Source organism: Onychomys torridus, chromosome 11, assembly GCF_903995425.1.
Source record: "Onychomys torridus chromosome 11, mOncTor1.1, whole genome shotgun sequence".
NCBI lineage: Eukaryota > Metazoa > Chordata > Mammalia > Rodentia > Cricetidae > Onychomys > Onychomys torridus.
In genome coordinates, this window is record NC_050453.1 from 17469836 (window position 1) to 17489337 (window position 19502).

The window sequence follows — 19502 nt, forward strand, 5'->3', positions numbered from 1 at the left end:
TAGGGTCCTTGCACTTGCTCATCTTTTGGAACACTTTCTCTAGATAACCACAGTGTACGCTTCTACATTTCAGGAATGTTCCTTAGGGCTCTCGATCACTCTACTTGAAACTCTAGTATAAATTACAATACACCACTCTGACTTCACTGTCCCTTTGTTTCTGGTTTGTTTTCTTCTTTAGCACTTACTGCTATTCAATATGCCATGCATTTTGCTTATTTAGTTTTACTCTAAGATGAATTAGATATAGGAGTTGGGCATTTACTTATTAAATTTTTGTATGAATTTTCTGGATAAAAATTTAAAAGAAAAAAAACCCCTACTTTTATCAATAAGGAGGAAAAAGCTTGATTAAAAAAATGTCCATTCTTCTCAAGCTTATGGTTTTAGTGAACATCCAATTAAAAAAGCAGCAAACTATATAGACTTTCTGAGCATATATTAAAAAATAATTAAAAGCTAGGATTCAGGGATCTCTACAGTTGTTTTTGCAGTATTACTAATCATAGCTAAAAAGTAGAAGTAATCATCAACAGATGACTAGAAAAACAAACTGAGGTACATAAGTACAGTGACTACTATTCAGCCTTCAAGGGGAAATGCTCACACATAAATGGACAGACACTGAGGAGGGTGTGCTGAGTAACATAAGCTGGAGACAAAAGGGCAACCCTTACAGGATGTGTTCGGTCAAAACGACAGGGCAGAGAGCACAACAGATGGTTTTTGTTTTACAGGATGAAAAGGTTCTGGAGGTTGACTGGGAAATGATGGAAGAACACTTAATATCACTAACTTCATACAGTCAAAAATGTTTAAGACAGTAAATTTTACACTGTATTTTAACACATAAAAATCTGGAAGACTGATTTTCAAAGATTAAAAATACTTGTTTATTATTATTATTATTATTATTATTTTTTTTTTTTTTATTTTTAGAAAATAAAGCCAATAAAACTTAAGTGGAATAATGAAGGGAAACTGGTCCAGCCAGATATTAATATGGAATTGCAATAATTAAAATAACATGGTAATTAAATCAGAATTAATAATTGTGTATTGGTAAAAACTCAGTTGTGTAATGATAACACCATAATTTAGCAAGGAAAGACCATTCTGGTGGAGTTTAGAGGAACAGGATTATTATGCTGCTTAGTATTTTTGTTTGTTTGTTTGTTTGTTTTGGGGGGGGTTTCAAGACAGGACTTCTCTGTAGCTTTGGAGCCTGTCCTGGAGCTCGCTCTGTAGACCAGGCTGGCCTTGAACTCACAGAGATCCACCTGCCTCTGCCTCCAGAGTGCTGGGATTACAGGTGTGTGCCACCACGCCTGGCTTATGCTGCTTAGTTTTTATTGTTAACCTAATCTACAACCTAGAGTCACCTGGGAAGAGGAAACCTGAACTTAAAAATTTCCTTAATCAGATTGGCGTGTGAGTATGTCTGGAGCATTATCTTGATTGCTAATTGATGTTGAGAGCCTCTCCCACTGTGCTCCGGAGGTACTATCCTGAGGCAGGTCTGTATAAGAAAGGCAGCTAGCTGCTCATGGGCCACAGAGTGAGCCAAAAAGTGGTCTTCCTCCACAACTTCTGCCCTGACTTCCTTCCATGATGGACTGTGACCTGGAAGTAGAAGCCAAACAAACCCTATCTTCCCCTAAGTTGCTTTCGGTCAGAGTGTTGCTATACAGAAACAGAAAAGGAGCTAATACAAATGCCAAGAGAAATGCAACTGCAGGAGCCCAGAGATCCTCCTGAGAAGGAATTAGCTGCACACTGCCTCTGTCCTGAAAACGTAACTAAAGGTGATTTAAAAGTACTTGACTAACTAGGTTGTTTGGCAGGTAAATTTCAGGATAGCATAACATCCAGGCGTTGGCCTACTTACTACTGCTCACTCCTCTTAGATGTATAGTTAGAGAAGAGAGTAGAATAATATGAGAAAGGTACCCACTGGCAAGAAAAGGACTGTGAGTTTAAAGATGCAGAAAAGGGGCCAGGAAGATGGCTATGTGGTAAATGTGCTGGGGGAAATCTGAGTCTGGTCCCATAACCCATGTAAAAATGAAAGGAGAGAACTGACTCCACAAGTTGTCCTCTGACCACCACATATGCCATGGCATGATACCATGACAGTCCCCATCATGCAACAACACACATATAATAAAAATAAAGATGCAGAAAAGACACGTGTGAAGACAGCAGCTGCAGTTGTTAGAGCCTAGTGCCTTTAAAGAGAAACCTTGTACTCTGTAATGACATAACAGGAAAGGTGTCCCTGATTATAACAATAAACCTCTGCCTATTGGAGACTATTGTGAAAAATGCAAATTCAATAGAACAGAGCCTGAACTGAAAATGAGGAAGAGGTTCCCTGATCAAAATCAAGAAAATAATTGCCTAGGAAAGTATGTTCTCAGGCTGAACTGCTAAGGTACATAGAGGCCACAGCTGTGGTAGAAGGGGACCAGAATACACCTGAAACTGGCAGAACTTGGCATCATTAAACAGTACTAGTTTTGCAGGCATGCAAAAATAAGAAAGCAACATGACTAGCATCATGGTTCCAGAAAGCCACTGAGGCCTGGCAATTGTCTGGCAGGGTTGGAGTCTTTGCAAGGTGGCCCTGAGATGACACAGTATAAAAGCTGTAAAGGTGGAGCCAGTTACAACAGATCCCCAACTGGGATGCATACCAAAGAAAGCCACATGCACTGAGTATAGCTGGCCCAAGAGAAAAGTCTTATAAGCTGCAGGCAGAAGTGGAGGGAAGAGACTACTCAAGGCTGTTAAAACCCAGATTATTTTAGTTACTTCTCCATTGTGATAAAACACCACGACCAAGGCAATTTATAGAAGAAAGTGTTGATTATGGGCTTATGGTTCCAGGGGGATAAGACTCCATCTCCATCACAGTGGAGAAGAGTGGCAGCAGGCAGGCATGGTAACAGGAGCTGCTAAGAACTCACATCTTGAACCTTAAGCTGGAAACAGAGAAAGCAAACTGGAAATGACATGTGGCTTTTGTAACTTTAAAGCTTGCACCAGGTGACATACTTCCTCCAGCAAAACCACCTTCTAATCCTACTCAAACAGTGCCTGCCATAAACTGGGAACCAAGTATTCAAATGCCTAAGATTATGGAGGGGCACCTATCCTTGAAACCACCATTCCACACCCCAGACCCTACAGGTTCACAGCCATATCATAATGCAAACTTCAAAAGTCCCCATAGTCATTTAGTCTCAACACTGCCTAAAGCCCAGTATCATCTTAGACTCTAGGCAATCTCTTAATTGTAAAATAAGAAAGCAAATTACATACTTTCAAAATATAATGGTACAGAATACACATTACTATTCCAAAAGGGAGGAATCATGACCTAGTGAGAAATACTGAACCAAAGGAAGACCAAATGAAACCCAGCAGGACAAACTCCAAACCCTGTAGCTCCATGCTTGATGTCAAAGGGCTTAGATAGATCACTTTGCCCTTCTAGATTTGCTGCTTGTAATATGGTTTCTCTCTTGGGATGGTTCCAATCCCTGCATACAGCTCTCAGAAGAGATGTCCATGGCTCTGGCTGCTCCAAAATCTTGGATCTCCAACACAACACAACTTCACTTCCACAGCTTTAAACAATGGCCTCTACGGAAGAATTGCCATATACTGCCTGGCCTCACTGACTCTCAAACTGCAGGGGAAGATTCCAGTATCCTTTCACTTATCCTTCATGACTCTAAAGGCAGTACCACATGAATGACACCACCATGTATGGCATCGATTTGGGATAGATACTTTGTCCCTTAAAACACAGAAGCTTTTGTTTATCCTTTCTAGGAGCAGAAAATGGCTTATACATTTTCCTTTCACAAGTTGGTACCCCTCTCTTCATTTCAGTGCAGATCAGGGATTAATCTCCTTATCTCTTTCATCACAAACCAAAACATTAAGTCTCCCTAGTGTTTTGGGTTTTTTTTTCCCTTTTCAAAAACTATGTTTTGTATTTCTTTTTACACAGTTGCTCTTTTTCACTGTAGATTTGCTTAAGAGTAATTACTAATACCTACATGACAAAGTCAATATTAGGCTATCTTGAATTCTTCTCTGCCAAAGAAATTGGTTCATTACTTTTAAATTTAGCCTTAGGTAAGTTCTTAGGACATGGGCAGAAAGCAGCCACATCTCCCTCATCCCCCCAAAAATAGCGCAGGAATGGTTTCTAGCCCAGTTGTTAACATTGTTCCCTTCTGAAACCTCTTGAGCTGGACCTCCACAGTCTGCATAGCTTTCTGCACTACCTTCCAGGCTCCTACTAAGATGACCTGGTAAGCCTTGCTTACAGCATTCTATGCTTATCTAGTACAATATCCTGAAGTCTTCCATATTCTATCCAGACCCTACATGGTCAAGTTCTTCACAGCACTAGCCCACCCCCGGTACCAAATTCTGTTCTGTATTAGATACTTTTCTACTGTTGTGATAGAATACTATGACCAAGGCAATTTACATAAAGAAGCGTTTATTTGGGCTTATGGTTCTAGAAAGTTAAGAATCTATCACCATCACAGGGGGAACCTTGGCAGCAGGCAGGAAGAGCTGAAAGTTTATATCTCAAACTGTAAGCAGCAAGCAAACTCAAACTGCCATGAGTCTTAAAACTCCTGAAGCCTACCTCCACTGACAAACTTCTTCCAACTAGACCACACCTCCTATACCTTCCCAAAGAACATCATCAAGTGGGGACCAAAATATGGGGGGCAGGCATCTCAATCAAACCACTACACATATGATGCCACTAAGATCTCCAGACACCCAACAGAGCTTCAGGACTGCGTGTTCGGTTTCAGTCTTTTTAGCCTGACCTTCCCTTGCTGTGTTCCCATTCTTTCCTTTTGGAAAGGGATTTTTCTATTCTGTACCACTGTTCATTGGAAGTATATAATTTGGTCTTTTATTTTGTGGGGATTCACAGAATACTCAGTCTCAGAATAGACTTTGGAATTTTTTTTGTTTTGTTTTTTAGACAGGAGTTCTCTATATAACAACAGCCTTAGCTGTCCTGTAACTCAATCTGTAGACCAGGCTGGGCTTGAACTCACAGAAATCCGCCAGCCTCTGCCTTCCAAGAGCCGATGTTAAAGGCAGGCACTACCACGCCCAGCCCGAGACTTTAGAATTTTTAACAGTATTGAAACTGTTAAAACTATGGGACATATGAAATTGAAATGAATGCATTTTGCATTAAGATGGGCATGGGCCTGTGGGGTCCAGAGGCAGAAAGTTATTACTTAAAAATATGTTTAGGTGTCATGCTGACAAAAGGTAGACTTGTAATAGTTAACCTTGATTATGAGCTTGACAGTATTTAGAATCAGCTAGGAGATACAGCTCTGGGCACATTTTTTAGGGCATTTTGAGAGAGGCTGAACTCTCAAAATGAGAGAGGGGAAGACTCTCTCTGAATTGGGCAGAATCATTCCCTGGGCTGAGCTCCTGGACCAAGTCAAAAGAAGAAAGCAAGTGGAGCACAGTATTCGTCATTCTCTACTTTCTGAAAATGAAATGTGATCAGGCACTCACATATTTGCCACTATGCCAGGGACTGTACCTTCAAACAGTGAACCAAAATAAATCCTCTCAAATTGCTTGTTAGGAATCTTCTGCAATGAGAAAAGGAACTAATACAACATCCTACACCTTTGATCACTAATATGCTTGCATCTAATTGACATCTGAGTATTTCCCTATCATAAAAGATTTCTACACTTAATTGTTTTGTATGCTTCAAATTTTCTATTTTAGTTACTAGGTGAACAGTTACTCTATGCAAAGTCAAGGAACTGCTAAGAGGGAACCCTGACTATTGGTGGGAGGGTTATAATTGTATTTTTACTGATGGTGTGGTAAGTGGAATGACTCCCCCAGATAATCACAACCTGATGCCTAGAATCTGTTAATATATAATATGGCAGAAGACTATAGATGTAATTTAAAAGTCTTTAAAAGAGTTAAGTGAATGAAATATATGTATGGGTTCCCATTTAGTGAAACGAGCCTTTAAAAGACATACCAATTTAAAGAGGGAAGAACCCAGGAGACAAAGGTATGAAGATCAGGAATTCAGGGCAAGCATGGTCACCATAAGATTCTGTCTCAAAATCAACCAACTAACCGGAACAACCAAACAACAACAAAATTACATATATGCAGGTAAAACACACAAGAAAAATTTAAAAACATTCAAAAAGTTGGGGACAGCAAGGTGGCTCAGTTGATTAAGTGCTTGCCTTGCTAGCATGAGGATCTGAGTTCAATCTCCCATACTTACGTTCTGGAAAAAAAAAAACAAAACAAAATGACCAAAAACAAAAGCCATTGGGCATGGCAGCAGCACTCTTTAATCCTAGCACTCTTGAGGCAGAGGCAGGAGGATCTCTGTGAGTTCCAGGCCAGCCTGGTCTACATAGTAAGCTCCAGGATAGCCAACACTACACAGTGAGAGACTGTCTTACCCACCCCCACCCCCTAAAAAAGCCAAGCACAATAATATTTGGGTTTTCTTGTTTCATTTTTAAAATATTTATTCATTTTTGTGTGCTCTGGAGTTTTGCTTGCATGTATATGTCTATGTAAGGGTGTTAGATCTCCTGCAAGTGAAGTTATTGACAGTTGTGAGCTGCCATGTGGGTGATGGGAATTGAACCTGGATTCTCCAGAGGAGCAACCAGTGCTCTTAATCAATAAACCATCTCTCTAGCCCCAAGTATGATAGTATTTGTAATACCTGTATAAAACAGGTAGAAACAGGTGGATCCCTGGGGCTCACTAGCCAGCCAATTAGCCAACTGGATGAGTTCTAGGCTGGTTAGAAAGCCATCAAAGAAAAAAAAAAAAAGGTGGCCAGCACCCAAGGAACACTTGAGGTTGTTTCTTCCAAATGTGCATGCATGTGGACACACAATTCAGAAAGTCAAATGTGTAACAGACACTTTAAGTTCCAAGCTAGTACCTACAAGTTGCCTACAAAGGCTAGAAAGCCAGTGATCCACTTCTTCAGGTTCAGCATAGTTCCATAGGAGCCAATTCTGAGCAATCTCTGGAGGATAAGAGGGGTAGCTCTACTAAAGTAAGGGTACAGGTAGAACCCTCCCCACATCCCACTACATCTTACTTCCACATTCTGTTATATGATGACACCAAATTTAGTGCCATGGCAGTAATTTTGCAACTCTGAGGACACAAAGACAAATGCCAGCAAGCTGAGCATAGAGAGTAGGAGGTTGCAAAATCTTAATGACATGACTGCGCTGCTGAACTATCTCAGGGGCTTTTTAATCTCTGGATTTAAGACATTATCTTTCCAATTTAAGCTGCCGATTGTCAAGTTCTGTTATTTCAGACAGATCAACCAAAACTAAGAGGTGGACCAGGCCAGGTGACCGACGGAAGGGTTTATAATAAAGAGGGATTTAGGTTTACTTCCAAGTTTTTGATTTGAGATACTGAGTAGAGTGTTGGCTATTAAAAGTGCAGAGGTGGGATTTGGTGGGTGGGGTACATAGAGGGAGAGGCACAGAAAGAAGGGATAATGTATGCTAGACATGTGTATTCAGACTGTATGGAGCTGGTTAGGTGAGGAGTGTACATGATACATGTACACATGGACGTTATTTACAAAGCTGAATCAAATCTACAGATGTATAAAGAAAGTCACACCTTATCATACTTGCTAACTTTATACCCTCTTGGAGAAGTCTGAGAAGCAGGACAAAACAATGCAGTCCTAACCAGGAGAGTTCTAAGGTGTTTCTTTCCTATTTTTCTGTTGTTGTTTTGTTTGGATCCCCCCCCCCCCCCCCCCCACAGGGTTTCTCTGTGTAGTCCTGGCTGTCCTGGAATTCACCCTGCTGACCAAGCTGGCCTCCAACTCAGAGATCCACCTGCTTCTGCCTCCAAGAGTAGGATTAAAGGTGAATGCCACCACCACCACCCAGTTTCTTTCTTTCTTTCTTTCTTTTTTTTTTTTTTTTTTGGTTTTTCGAGACAGGGTTTTTCTGTGTAGCTTTGCACCTTTCCTGGATCTCGCTCTGTAGACCAGGGCTGGCCTCGAACTCACAGAGATCTGCCTGGCTCTGCCTCCCAAGTGCTGGGATTAAAGGCGTGTGCCACCACTGCCCGGCTTTCCTATTTTTTTAAAGACTCTGAAAATACACAGGCACTATTTTTAAAAAGGAAGAAACTTGTTTCTCATATGGATTGATAAACAAACACTTGTATATTTTAATTTTTAGGAAATTCATTAGTAGCTAAGATATCCTGATGTATACAAATTCTGGATCTATGAAAAATAAAGACTATGTTAAAGTAACTATAACAGAGATTTATTCCAGTAACTGCAAGAAATCTAAATTGCTCAACTTTCTGTACATACAGGTAAATTAGGAATATATGAACAATCTATTCCCAAGTTTCAGAGAATTACTCCTGGCCACATTTTATTGGTAGTAGGTTGCCCCAAAGTATACAGAGAACTACAATTACCAAAAAGAAAGTAATAATTTAGCACAATCTTTCGAAGACTATGAGTCCTCCACAAAAATGAAGGTAACACAGGCAACAACTGTGCTCATTCTTTACATATACATGGTAGGTGTTAAAGAGGAATGATCTACAGCCCTCTAATCTAGTGAACAGGAAAACACAGTCACAGCGGAAGCAGGTGGCAAAGAGATACAAGGATACATGACAACTGATCAATGATTCCAACAGGAAAAACCAATGATTGAGTTTGGACCAGTTGATGTGCCAGGCTTATAAACAAAAGCAATTATCATCAAAGGCATCTACAAAGAACAGAAATTATAACCAAAGATAAAAGGAATTTACCCTGGGCATCAAGCAAAAAAAATCAAAAAAGAAAGCAGAATTCAGAAAAATGGGTGGAACAGAGAAAAATGTCTACCTTAATCCCCTTGGCTTTGTCCTAAAGACTGTGATTACACTGTTCCCCTTGAGGTAAACAGGTGTCTTCTGGCTCACAGAGTCCTCACAATCCTTCACTCACTCTACTATCAAGTTATGAGAGAGATTATTTCAGTTGTTTTCTTTCATGCATCCTACCTTCCAGGTTAATTGGACCCGTTCAAAGTTCCCAGTCCAGCCTGTGCCTCCCTATCCTGGACCTTTTTCATGCTGCCTGACCTCTGCCTTTGAAGATCCTACCAATGCTTCTAGTTCACCCCCTTTCTCTTTCAGCATTTCCTAACCCTACAACCACAGAACAGTCTCCTTTGGGTCCTCTTCTGCTCTTGTTAAAATAATACTATTCTGCTCTAAATTATAACTCTTCTGTGTCTTCCTTATAATATCTCAAATTCCTAAAGCAGAAAGGTAAAGATCCTATCTGTGGTTTCTACAGGGTCAAAATTAAATAAGTAATGGTAAGTTCTTGAATTAGTGATATCAGCATTCATAGACCAAAAGCCCTCAAAAGAACATATGAGGGCAAGTTTCTTAAACATTTTTATTCAAATGCTTTTCTTCCTCTTGATGAAATAAAGCAATATGTAAGAAATAATTATGGGATTCATTCAATAGAGACAATACTGAATCAAGATTGTCATCTGGAAATTCTAGATCCCACCTTTAGTCACCTAGGAAGGTCACTTACCCTTTTTTCTGTCTGCTTTTTCTACAACTATCTCTAGAATGACAGGGAAATAAATTCTTTTAAAATTACTTCATATTTTAACATCATTTAAAACAACCTTCCCCTAAAAAACATGGTTTGAATATCCCTAGCCCTTACCTCTTCGAAATTAGTAATGATTTTCCCTACTCACAGAACACATACAACATTGTCATGTGATGCATTTTCAATTTAATCTAAAAAGCAAAGTTCTATTTTACAGATTTCTTTTGGGTTCTGAAACCATGGCCACTGGTCACTGGATAATCCTAATTTATTAAAAACATATCCAGAGGGATAGTTTATAAGTCTTAATCAATTAAAAAAAATCCAAAGTCTGGTGGGCAGGAGGTACTGAAATAATAAAAGGGTGATATTAAGTCTGAAGAAAGGATTCCCATGTAATGCAACACAAAGAGTTTAAATCCAAAGAATAATTTCTTAACCAGTAGTGTAGGCTGTTAGTCATATGCTCTTCTAGAATCTCGTTGTTCAACTTTTCTCTCATGATTCCCTTTTCCTGGTCTGCTGACCCACCTCCTTCCATCTCCAGGCTTACACTGGAACTTACTAGAAGTCTCTCCTCTAGTTCGGGCAGCCCGTATGCCCTGTCAACATCGACTCCAATATACAGCACGAGGAATCCCTGTCCATCAATAGTTCCCTGTTCATTTAAAAACTCAAAAACAATACGAAGAAATAGCCTAGAGCTGTAAATCAGAGTCAAGACTCCCTACCGTTGAATTTCTTCTAAGTATTTTAAGCCAACAGAAATAATGACAGAGAATTTTTCTCATTTGTCAATGCACATACAAGAAATTTCAGGCTTTTCAGGCGAAGGTAATAATCCTTTACAAAACAAAACAACAAATAAATAAATAAGTATCCAAAGGCAAGGGAACAAACGCAAACTTGCACCTCACTGTGGCGGTCATTCTCTACACGGTGCTTCTTCTATAGGTACTGCAATTGCACGCATAGGGGAACCAGTCTTTGAACCCTAGTCTGTGTGTTTGCAGGTCTTCAAAGTTAGGTGACATAATAAACAAGGCTCCCCTTCCCTCTCTAGTGGTCACGTCATCCACCTGTTGCATCACCTGGAAAATGGTCTTCAGAACCTAGGAAAGGAGCACCCCTGCGATCTCTAAATAATTCAACGGGGCTATTTTCTCGATAAATTTTAGCTTCATTCATTTTAATGAGGCTGCCTTGGGAGGCGAGGGTGTGTTGGCTCCCGTTCACCTTAGGGGAGACTCTCTAGCATCCGCCTCGCAGCTGGGACTTTCTAGACTTGAGGGGCTTGGGAGTTGTTGGAAGACTTGAGCATCTGGAGACAGGCAAGGGGCCGCAGGAGCGGGGCAGAGAGGGGAGCCGGGCAGCTCGGAGGCCGGGTGGCGGCGGCGGGGAGGTCGCGCGGGCGACGGAAGCCTCCTCGGAGAGGGCACGGCTCACCGGCCCAGGGGTCGGGCCCACAGTCACGGGGGGCTGAGGGCTCGGAGCAGGGAGGCCAAGCCCCGGCCCTCCCTCGGGCGGGCGGACCGGGCATCTCCAGGAGGCGCGCCGGCCAGTCTGGAGATTAGAAGACAGCGCGACTGTCCCCTCCCCCCACCCTGAGAACTCAGCTGGAGGCGGGGACGCCAGGCAGGAAGCACCGGGCCGGGGGCCGGGGGCCGGGGGCCGGGGTGCGGGGGTGCCGGGGTCCCGGGGCGGCGGGCTCGGGCCGCCAGGGGCCGCACTCACCATGTCGTACACGTTGAGCACCACTAACTGGTTAGCCCCCATCCTCCTCCCCGCGGCCGCCGCCTCGTCCTCCAGCCGCTCGGTCTCCGCGGGGCGGAGGCCGCTGCCACCCCCGCGGGCGCTTCGGGCAGGGCACGAGCCGGGCACTAAGCGTCCAGCCCGGCCCGCCGCAGCCGGGGCGGAAGCATCCGGCAGCCGGGGCCGCTCCCGGGAGCCGCTGACAGAAGGCTGTGCGAGCACCGGGCCAGACCGGTGGAGAGCCCGCTCCGGCTCAGGCGCCTCCCCTCGGCCGCAGACACGTGGGGGAAGGCGGAGCCTGGGCGAGGGGCGGGCTCCAGGCACCCCGGAGGCGGGGCCCGCCCCGCGCCAGGGCTGAGCCCGCCTGCGCGCTAACTCTCTTAGGCGCCGCACCTCGAGACCTAAAATGGCGGCAGGCTGGGCGCCTCTTCACCCCGAAGGCTCGAGGTCGCGGAAAGACTACAGTTCCCAGAATGCAGTGCGGAACGCCCCGTTTCCTATTGGGCGTAGGGCAGCCTGACTACATCTCCCAGCATGCTCTAGGATTTTTTTTTTTTCCCCCCCCTTGCCTCACGTTTCCCTGGGAGACTACAGCTCCCAGCGTGCTGTTTTAAGGATCTGTCTGCGGAACCTTGACGGTTCGTCCTTGGCTGGCGGAGAAGTCGTGTACCTTCTGTCTTTCAGCGCCGGTTCTGGTGCTGGTAGCGTGAGACGTGAATCCAACGGAATGTGAAGAAGTGAAGACTAAGTTTTCCAAAGCCCTTCTTCTTTTTTTTTTTTGCAAGTGTAGGAGTGAGGAAATGAAGGAAGGTTACTGTTGAAAGGTAGGGTGTAACTAAAAAACACCCAGCTTACCTTCAATATGGAATTCACATTTCGTGTGAGTATCCTGCTCACGTGGGAAGAGCGTGGCGACTCATAGATTAGCTCAGTCCTAGGACACAGAAAGAGCTTGTGCACCCATTCAACAATTTTGTGTGTGTGTGTTCCTGCCATATGCTATGCAGTGTGGTAGACTGAGGGATGCCAGATCCTGAATTTCCCGTTTATGATTGAAATTGGACAGACAGACAGAAAGTGTGCAGGTTCCCCAAGGAAGCCATAAGAGGGCTTTGATGCAGTTTAAGTTGCTTGACCTGGGTGCTGGGAACCAAACTCAGGTCCTAAGAGCTCCACTAAGCAAATGCTCCAGCCCCTGAGGTTGGATTTTTTTTTTTTTTTTTTACATTTTTTAATTTTTTCGGTTTTTTTCGAGACAGGGTTTCTCTGTGTAGCTTTGGCACCTTTCCTGGATCTTACTCTGTAGCCCAGGCTGGCCTCGAACTCACAGAGATCCGCCTGCCTCACTCTCCGGGGTGCTGGGATTAAAGGCGTGCGCCACCACTGCCCGGAGGTTGGATTTTAAATGAAGACTTGGAAGGGTTTGGGCCAAAGAGTGACAAGAGTGTGTGCATAATTCAAGATCGCTTGAATTTCTGTGTGGAATTTTAAGAGGCAAAGGAAATGGAAACATGATGGTTAATATGCTAGACTGTAAAAGTAGCGTCTCAAATTATAAATAACCTTTGATGTTTCTCTCCACTGACTCTAGCAAGCCTTGACTTGCTTTGGTCAATGAGACATTAACAAATATAATGAGATGAAAAGCACTTTGGGTTTGAGGCTTGGCTTCTTCCTGATCTTGGGAGTCTAGCTTTACATGAACAAGTTTGGACACTGAATTTGTTGCAGGCGCTGAGGGTCGTTTCAAGAACAGGTTCCAGACTTTTGACAGATATTTGGGTAGATAATATTCTATTTAATAATATATGAAACTTTGGAGGGAGAAGCAGGTTGGGAAGAGGATAATCGAGTTATTGTTAGGTCATGTTATATTTTAAGTGCCTTTTACAGGCACTTGAGAAATTGAGTAGGTATTTGCATAAATGAAATGGAGTCATAAGCATTAAACTGACTAAAATAGACATTTAAGGAGAATTTAAAGCCTAGAGACTGGTTGGCTAGCCTAGTATTCTACTTAATATTTCCTTTGCTGTGATAACACTGGCCCAAAGCAGCTTAGGAGAAGAAAGGGTTTATGGGTCACAGTCCATCACTGAGGGAAGGCAAGGTAGGACAGGAACTTAAAGCAGAAACCTTGGAGGAACACTGCTTATGCTTGCTTAGCCTTTTCACACAGCTCAACACCACCTGCCCAGGGAATAGCACTACACATAGTGGGCAGGGCCCTCTTATATCAATCAATTAAGGCAATCAAGACAGTACCCACAGGCCAATCTGGTCAAGGGAATCCTTTAATTGGGACTCCTTTCTCATATGGCTCTAGGCTATGTCAAGTTAAAAGCTGAAGCACTAGGAAGCATAGAAAAAGGAGCAGATGGAAAGAAGTATTAAATGGGGAGGGGAATGGGAGGACAGGATCAAGGAGGGGATGTGGAGAGGGGCAACTAACATTAATGGCCTTTTGAAAAGCCATATGGAATTTACTATTGTAGAAGCTTCCTAAAATATGTACACATATGAAAGGAATTTAAATAGTCACCATAAAATGAGAGAGATAGAATGCCCCAACTAGATATCTTAAGCCACCAAGTAAAACCTCCAATGCCCAAAATGGGTTACATCTTGTTACATTGTCTGCCAAAACAGTCCTATAGACACCTTCCCCCACATCACAGTACCGCCAAAGCTATTGGCTACTCTCCATAACCTGACAGTAAGACCTTATTGCTAAAGGTCCCACTTATGCCATCAAACGTGGAGAAATCGATCTGTTGCCCAACTAGAAGCTTCACTCCTACTGACTAGCGTTCATGGTACTGGAAGGTATTTTTCATGATACCTGAGGAAAAGATAATCATCAATATCACCCAGCTACAAACCCAGTTGCTGCAACGGCATCTTGCTTGCAAAATATATGATGTAATAGTGGCACAAATGTTATAGGAGTATCCAACCTCTTTTTTCTTTTTTTCATAAATTGGGTTTAAGGCCCACTCTGTGACCTGGAACTCAAACTCAAAACTGCTGAAATGGCTAAGAACCTGCACCTAGGTAGGCCATGGGCCCCAGGAAAAACCTACTACTGTTACTTTTGCAAAGGAACACAGCAATAAAATGACTCCTGGGGTTGGGATTTAGCTCAGTGGTAGAGCACTTGCCTAGCAAGCGCAAGGCCCTGGGTTCAATCCTCAGCTCAAAAATAAATAAATAAAAAAAAAAATAAATGACTCCTAATGACATACTGCTATGTCCACAGATCAGTGCTTCACTCGACCCTCATCAAAGCTGCTCTTTGCAGTAGAGGGGACTTGCACTGACTAGTTTTGTGTGTCCATTTGACACAAGCTAGAATGAATCATCAGAGAGGAAGGAGCCTCATTTGAGGAAATGTCACCATGAGATCCAGCTGTAAAGGTATTTTCCCAATTAGTGATCAATATGGGAGGGCCCAGCCCATGGTGGGTGGTGCCATCCCAGGGCTGCTGGTCCTGGGTTCGATAAGAAAGCAAGTTGGGCAAGCCAGAGGAAAGTAAGCCAGTAAGCAGCTCCCCTCCATGGCCTCTGCATGAACTCCTGCCTCCATGTTCCTGCCCTGCTTGAGTATCTGTACTGACTTCCTGCACTTATGAACTATGATCTGAAAGTGTAAGTCAAATAAACCCTTTCTTCCCCAATATACTTTTTGGTCCTGGTGTTTCATTGCAGCAGTAAAAAAACCCTGACTCAGACAGGAATTTACCCAGAGATCCATAAATAAGCAATGTACAGAGTGAGAGATTTGGAGAACCCAGCTGTGGTGGTATTGTGTTCCCCAAAATATTGTGCACCCTAATAAATTTATCTGGGGTCAGAGAACAGACAGCCACTAAATACAGAACCAAGAATGGTGGTTAGAAAATGGGTCAGAGCAAACTATAGCAGAAGCTAGGTGGTGGTGGTGCACGCCTTTAATCCCAGCACTTGGGAGGCAGAGCCAGGTGGATCTCTGTGTGTTCAAGGATACAGCCAGCATGGTGACACACGCCTTTAATCCCAGGTAGTGGGGGCAGAAAGAGAAAGATTATATAAGGCATGAAGACCAGAAACTAGAAGCATTTAGCTAGTTAAGCATTTGGCTGGTTAAACATTCAGGCTTTGGAGCAGCACAGTTCAGCTGAGAGCCATTGGGATGAGGACACAGAAGCTTGCAGTCTGAGGAAACAATACCAGCTGAGGAAGTGGCGAGGTGAGGAAACTGGCTTGTTCTGTCTCTCTGATCTTCCAGCATTTACCCCAATAACCTGCCTCAGGTTTAATTTTATTAATAAGTACCTTTAAGATTCATGCTACACCCAGCCCTAAATTAAATATCTTTATTAAACCATTCTCCTCAAGGCTCGAGAAACAATGCAGAAGAGGAGGCAGAGGATTGTAAAAGCCAAGGAGACAGTATCACCCAGACATACATGAACTCAGACACTATGATAGCACACTACAAGACCTGTAGAAGTTCAAACCAGGTGTGATCCCACCTAGTAGCCAAGAAGGTACTAAAAACAGCAGCAGCCCCAGAAGGGGCTTAAAGACCGGTCAGACATGTGGAGGGGGAAAACTGAAGAGACGGCAATGGAGACAACTCTAAGCTCAAGGCCATGACTGGAGAGGGCCAGTTGAGTTTCATGGAGGGTATTTTAAAGATGGGACATCCTGGGGCATAGCTGTGTGTATGTGGAGGGAGATTAATTATGTAGGGATCATAAGTGGAGGGCAGAAGTGACCTTTGTTTGACAGGAGGAATGCTTCATTCAGAGTGACAGTACGGAAGGCAGAGGGCAGATGCATGCTGGCACAGAAGCTCGGAAACAGAGCGAGCAGACTGGAAAACTGAGATGTGGGAAGTGCCTGCCCCTCCTCCCCTTTCTGTCTTGTGCCCTTTCTCATTCTTCTTTTGGTTTTTGAGATAGTGTCTTGCTATGTAGATGAACCAGGCCTTGAACTTTCAGAGACTCCCCTGCCTCTGCCTCTCAAGTGCTGGTATCACCAAGGTGGGCTCCTTATGAATTTTATTTTTCTCAAATGTAAGGCGAGATTATTATAAGAAGTGTAGAAAGGGCTGGGCTGGAGAGATGGATCAGTTAAGAGCACTGGCTGCTATTCCAGGAGACCCAGGTTCAATTCCCAGCACCCACATGGCAGCTCACAACTAACTCCAGTTCCAGGAGATCTGACACCCTCACACCAATGCACATAAAATAAAGTTAAAAACTTATTTAAAAAAAAAAAAAAGGGCTGGGGCTGGAGAGATGGCCTAGTGCTTAAGAGCACTGACTGCTCTTCCAGAGGACCTGGGTTCAATTCCCAGCACCCACATGGCAGCTCATGACTGTCTGTAACTTCAGTTCCAGGGGATCCAACACCTTTACACAGGCAAAAACAACAATGCACAATAATTAAATAAATTTAAAAAAAAAGGGCTAAGAGGAGTTTCAAAATGTATTGATCTATCAGGGAAATCACCCATCATTTATTCAGCCATTGAATAAGTACCAAGTATGTTTGTGCAGCCACTATCAATAGTTCATCCAAAATAAGTCAGACGTGATTGTTTCCCTCACCAAACTTACAGTAAAACACAGGGGGAAAATACATACGTTCATTAATAACATAATTTAAATTGACGTGGACCAGCAACAGTAGGGAATAAGATGAAAACTTAGACAAGTGGTCAGCTGGAACCTCCAGCTCACTTCTGCTTGATCCAGAAAGCCCCATTTGATAGATAATTACATGTCCACACGGTTGGGCTTGCCCGGCGGACCGCCTAACTATTTCCGGTTCAGAATAGCCATCTCCGCGTCAGACTTCTCTCGGGACCGGGACTCTGTGGCTTTACGAGGTTGTGTAAAGCGCGCGCACAGCCATGTAATCTAAGCGCATGCATGCGTGGAGTACCCACAGGAGTTCCTGTACGCATGCGCAGCCCAACCTTTAAAAGGCCGGTGCCATCTTGCATGAGTCTCTCAGTCTCCCCCGCTTATCTCTCTCTCCCCCCACGTGTGTTTCACGCAGGCCTGTCACCTCTGTCCTCTTTAATAAAACTCTTCTGTGGTTTTGTCGTGTTGGGGACGTGTTCCTAGCGCCACTTAAATACACCATTCCTCTTCCCAAACCTCACCCTCCCAGAGAATCTCCAGCAAAGGGAAGGCACCAAAAAGCCCAGCTCCGCATTCTTGGACACAACAGCAGTTCCTCCCCTGAAACCCAGCTTGTGGAGGACACATCACTCCTCGCCTACAACCTATATAGGCTCCCTGCTTTAGTTTGGGTGTGTGGCTTCTGCCTCCATCGCTGGGGCTGGAGAACTCACCCGAGAGTTGCTTGGCTGAAATAAACCTGTTCTTTTACTTTTTCGATTTGGCTTGATCTGGTTTACTGCATCTGTGGAGAAACCTATGATCGGGGTATAGAAAACCTATCAAGGTGGTTTGTAGATGTGATTCTGAACGGTTTTATTAAATAAGAAACACAGAGCTAAATGCAGAGTTAAGAGAGCAGTGGCTAAGAGCTGAGACCAGCTGGGTGGGAGGCAGAGGCAGGCGGGTCTCTGTGAGTTCGAGGCCAGCCTGGGCTACCAAGTGAGTTCCAGGAAAGGCGCAAAGCTACACAGGGAAACCCTGTCTCGAAAAACCAAAAAAAAACAAAAAAAGAGAGAGAGAGCTGAGACCAAGACCGCCTTCTTACCACCTGCTGCTGCTGCCATCCTTTCCCTGAGAAAGAGAGCTACTTCCTGTGTGTCATTTTAATTGAATTTCTGTTCTGCCTTCTCATTGACTGTAAACCAAACCACATGACCTCCTTGTCACTGCCTGTCTATACAGACCTCCAGGTCTCTATGATTGGTATTGAGATTAAAAGCATGTGTCTCCACGCTGGTGGTGTCCTTGAACACACAGAGATCTGCCTGTCATGTGATCGGGGATTAAGGGCATGTGCTACCACTGCCAGACTTCTGCTAAGTGGCTTGTTATTAGCTCTGACCCCCAGGCACTTTTATTTATTAACATACAAATAAAATCACATTTCAGCACAAATAAAATATCACCATAGTGGTTGTTAATTAAGGAATGTTCTGAATATGGTGGCTCAGCCCTGTAGTCCTAGCAGGTGGGAGGCTGAGACAGGATAGTTGCCAGGGAGTTCAAGGCCTACCTGGGCTATGTAATAAGTTCCAGGCTTGTCTGGAATACAGTGTGGGCTCCTGTCTCAAAATAAAATGTTGAGTCAGGTACTGAAAGTCTAAAAAGACAAAAAGGAGTCTGGGAATGTGTTTTAGTTGGTAGAGTGCTTGAAGCCTCGTATACACAAAGCCCTGTGTTTGATCCTGAGCGCTATATAAAACTGATGTGGTAGTTTGAAAGGAAATGGCCCCAAAGGGAGTGGCACTATTAGGAGGTGTGGCCTTGTTGGAGGAAGTGTGTCACTGTGGAAACAGGCTTTGAGGTCTCCTTTGCTCAAACTTCACTCATTGTGACATTCAGGCTGCTTCCTGCAGCCTGCGTATCAACTTGTAGTGTTGTGCCCAGAATGTAACCCCCAGAGAGATCACCGAGGACAAGTGTACCAGAATGCAAAAGCAAGATTTATTCCATCCAACATACACATGCGTAGTTCAAGCTAGCAGGGAATGCCGCGAGGCAGGGAGGAGAGTTACTCTTTCTTGGGGAAGTTAGTTTTTATAGGCAAAACCCACAAAATTTCTTAGTGGGGAGGTGGTTAGAACAGGTCCATTCTTGATTGGTCCAGTTTTTCCCGGGCCTGGACTTTGTCTTATTTCAGCTTATCTGCCCTGTCAGGAGTTTTACAGTCCATCTCCGGGGTCTGGTCATGTTATCTCCAGAGAGGGGCATTTCGTGGTTTATCGGTCACCACCAGACATCCTGACTTTGTTCTTTTGAAAACACCTGACTTCACCTCTCCAGGAAGGGGGAACTGACTCAGTTCTGTTTATTTTAAGATATCTCTTCCCTCAGCTCTTTTGGGTTTTGGGGGGAACTGTGTCTGGGCCTTTGGT

At 43.8% G+C, this 19502-nt stretch overlaps 1 protein-coding gene across 1 annotated transcript in view; it reads right to left on the minus strand.

Annotated features, from left to right (window-relative positions):
• Desi2 (desumoylating isopeptidase 2) overlaps positions 1 to 11870 on the minus strand; it is a 57953-nt gene extending 46083 nt beyond the window's left edge. Inside the window, exon 1 of the mRNA XM_036202333.1 lies at positions 11432 to 11870. Coding sequence (XP_036058226.1) covers positions 11432 to 11473 — 42 coding nt within the window. The 5' untranslated portion in view covers positions 11474 to 11870. The remainder of the gene's footprint in view (positions 1 to 11431) is intronic.
• Between the last annotated feature and the right edge of the window lie 7632 nt (positions 11871 to 19502).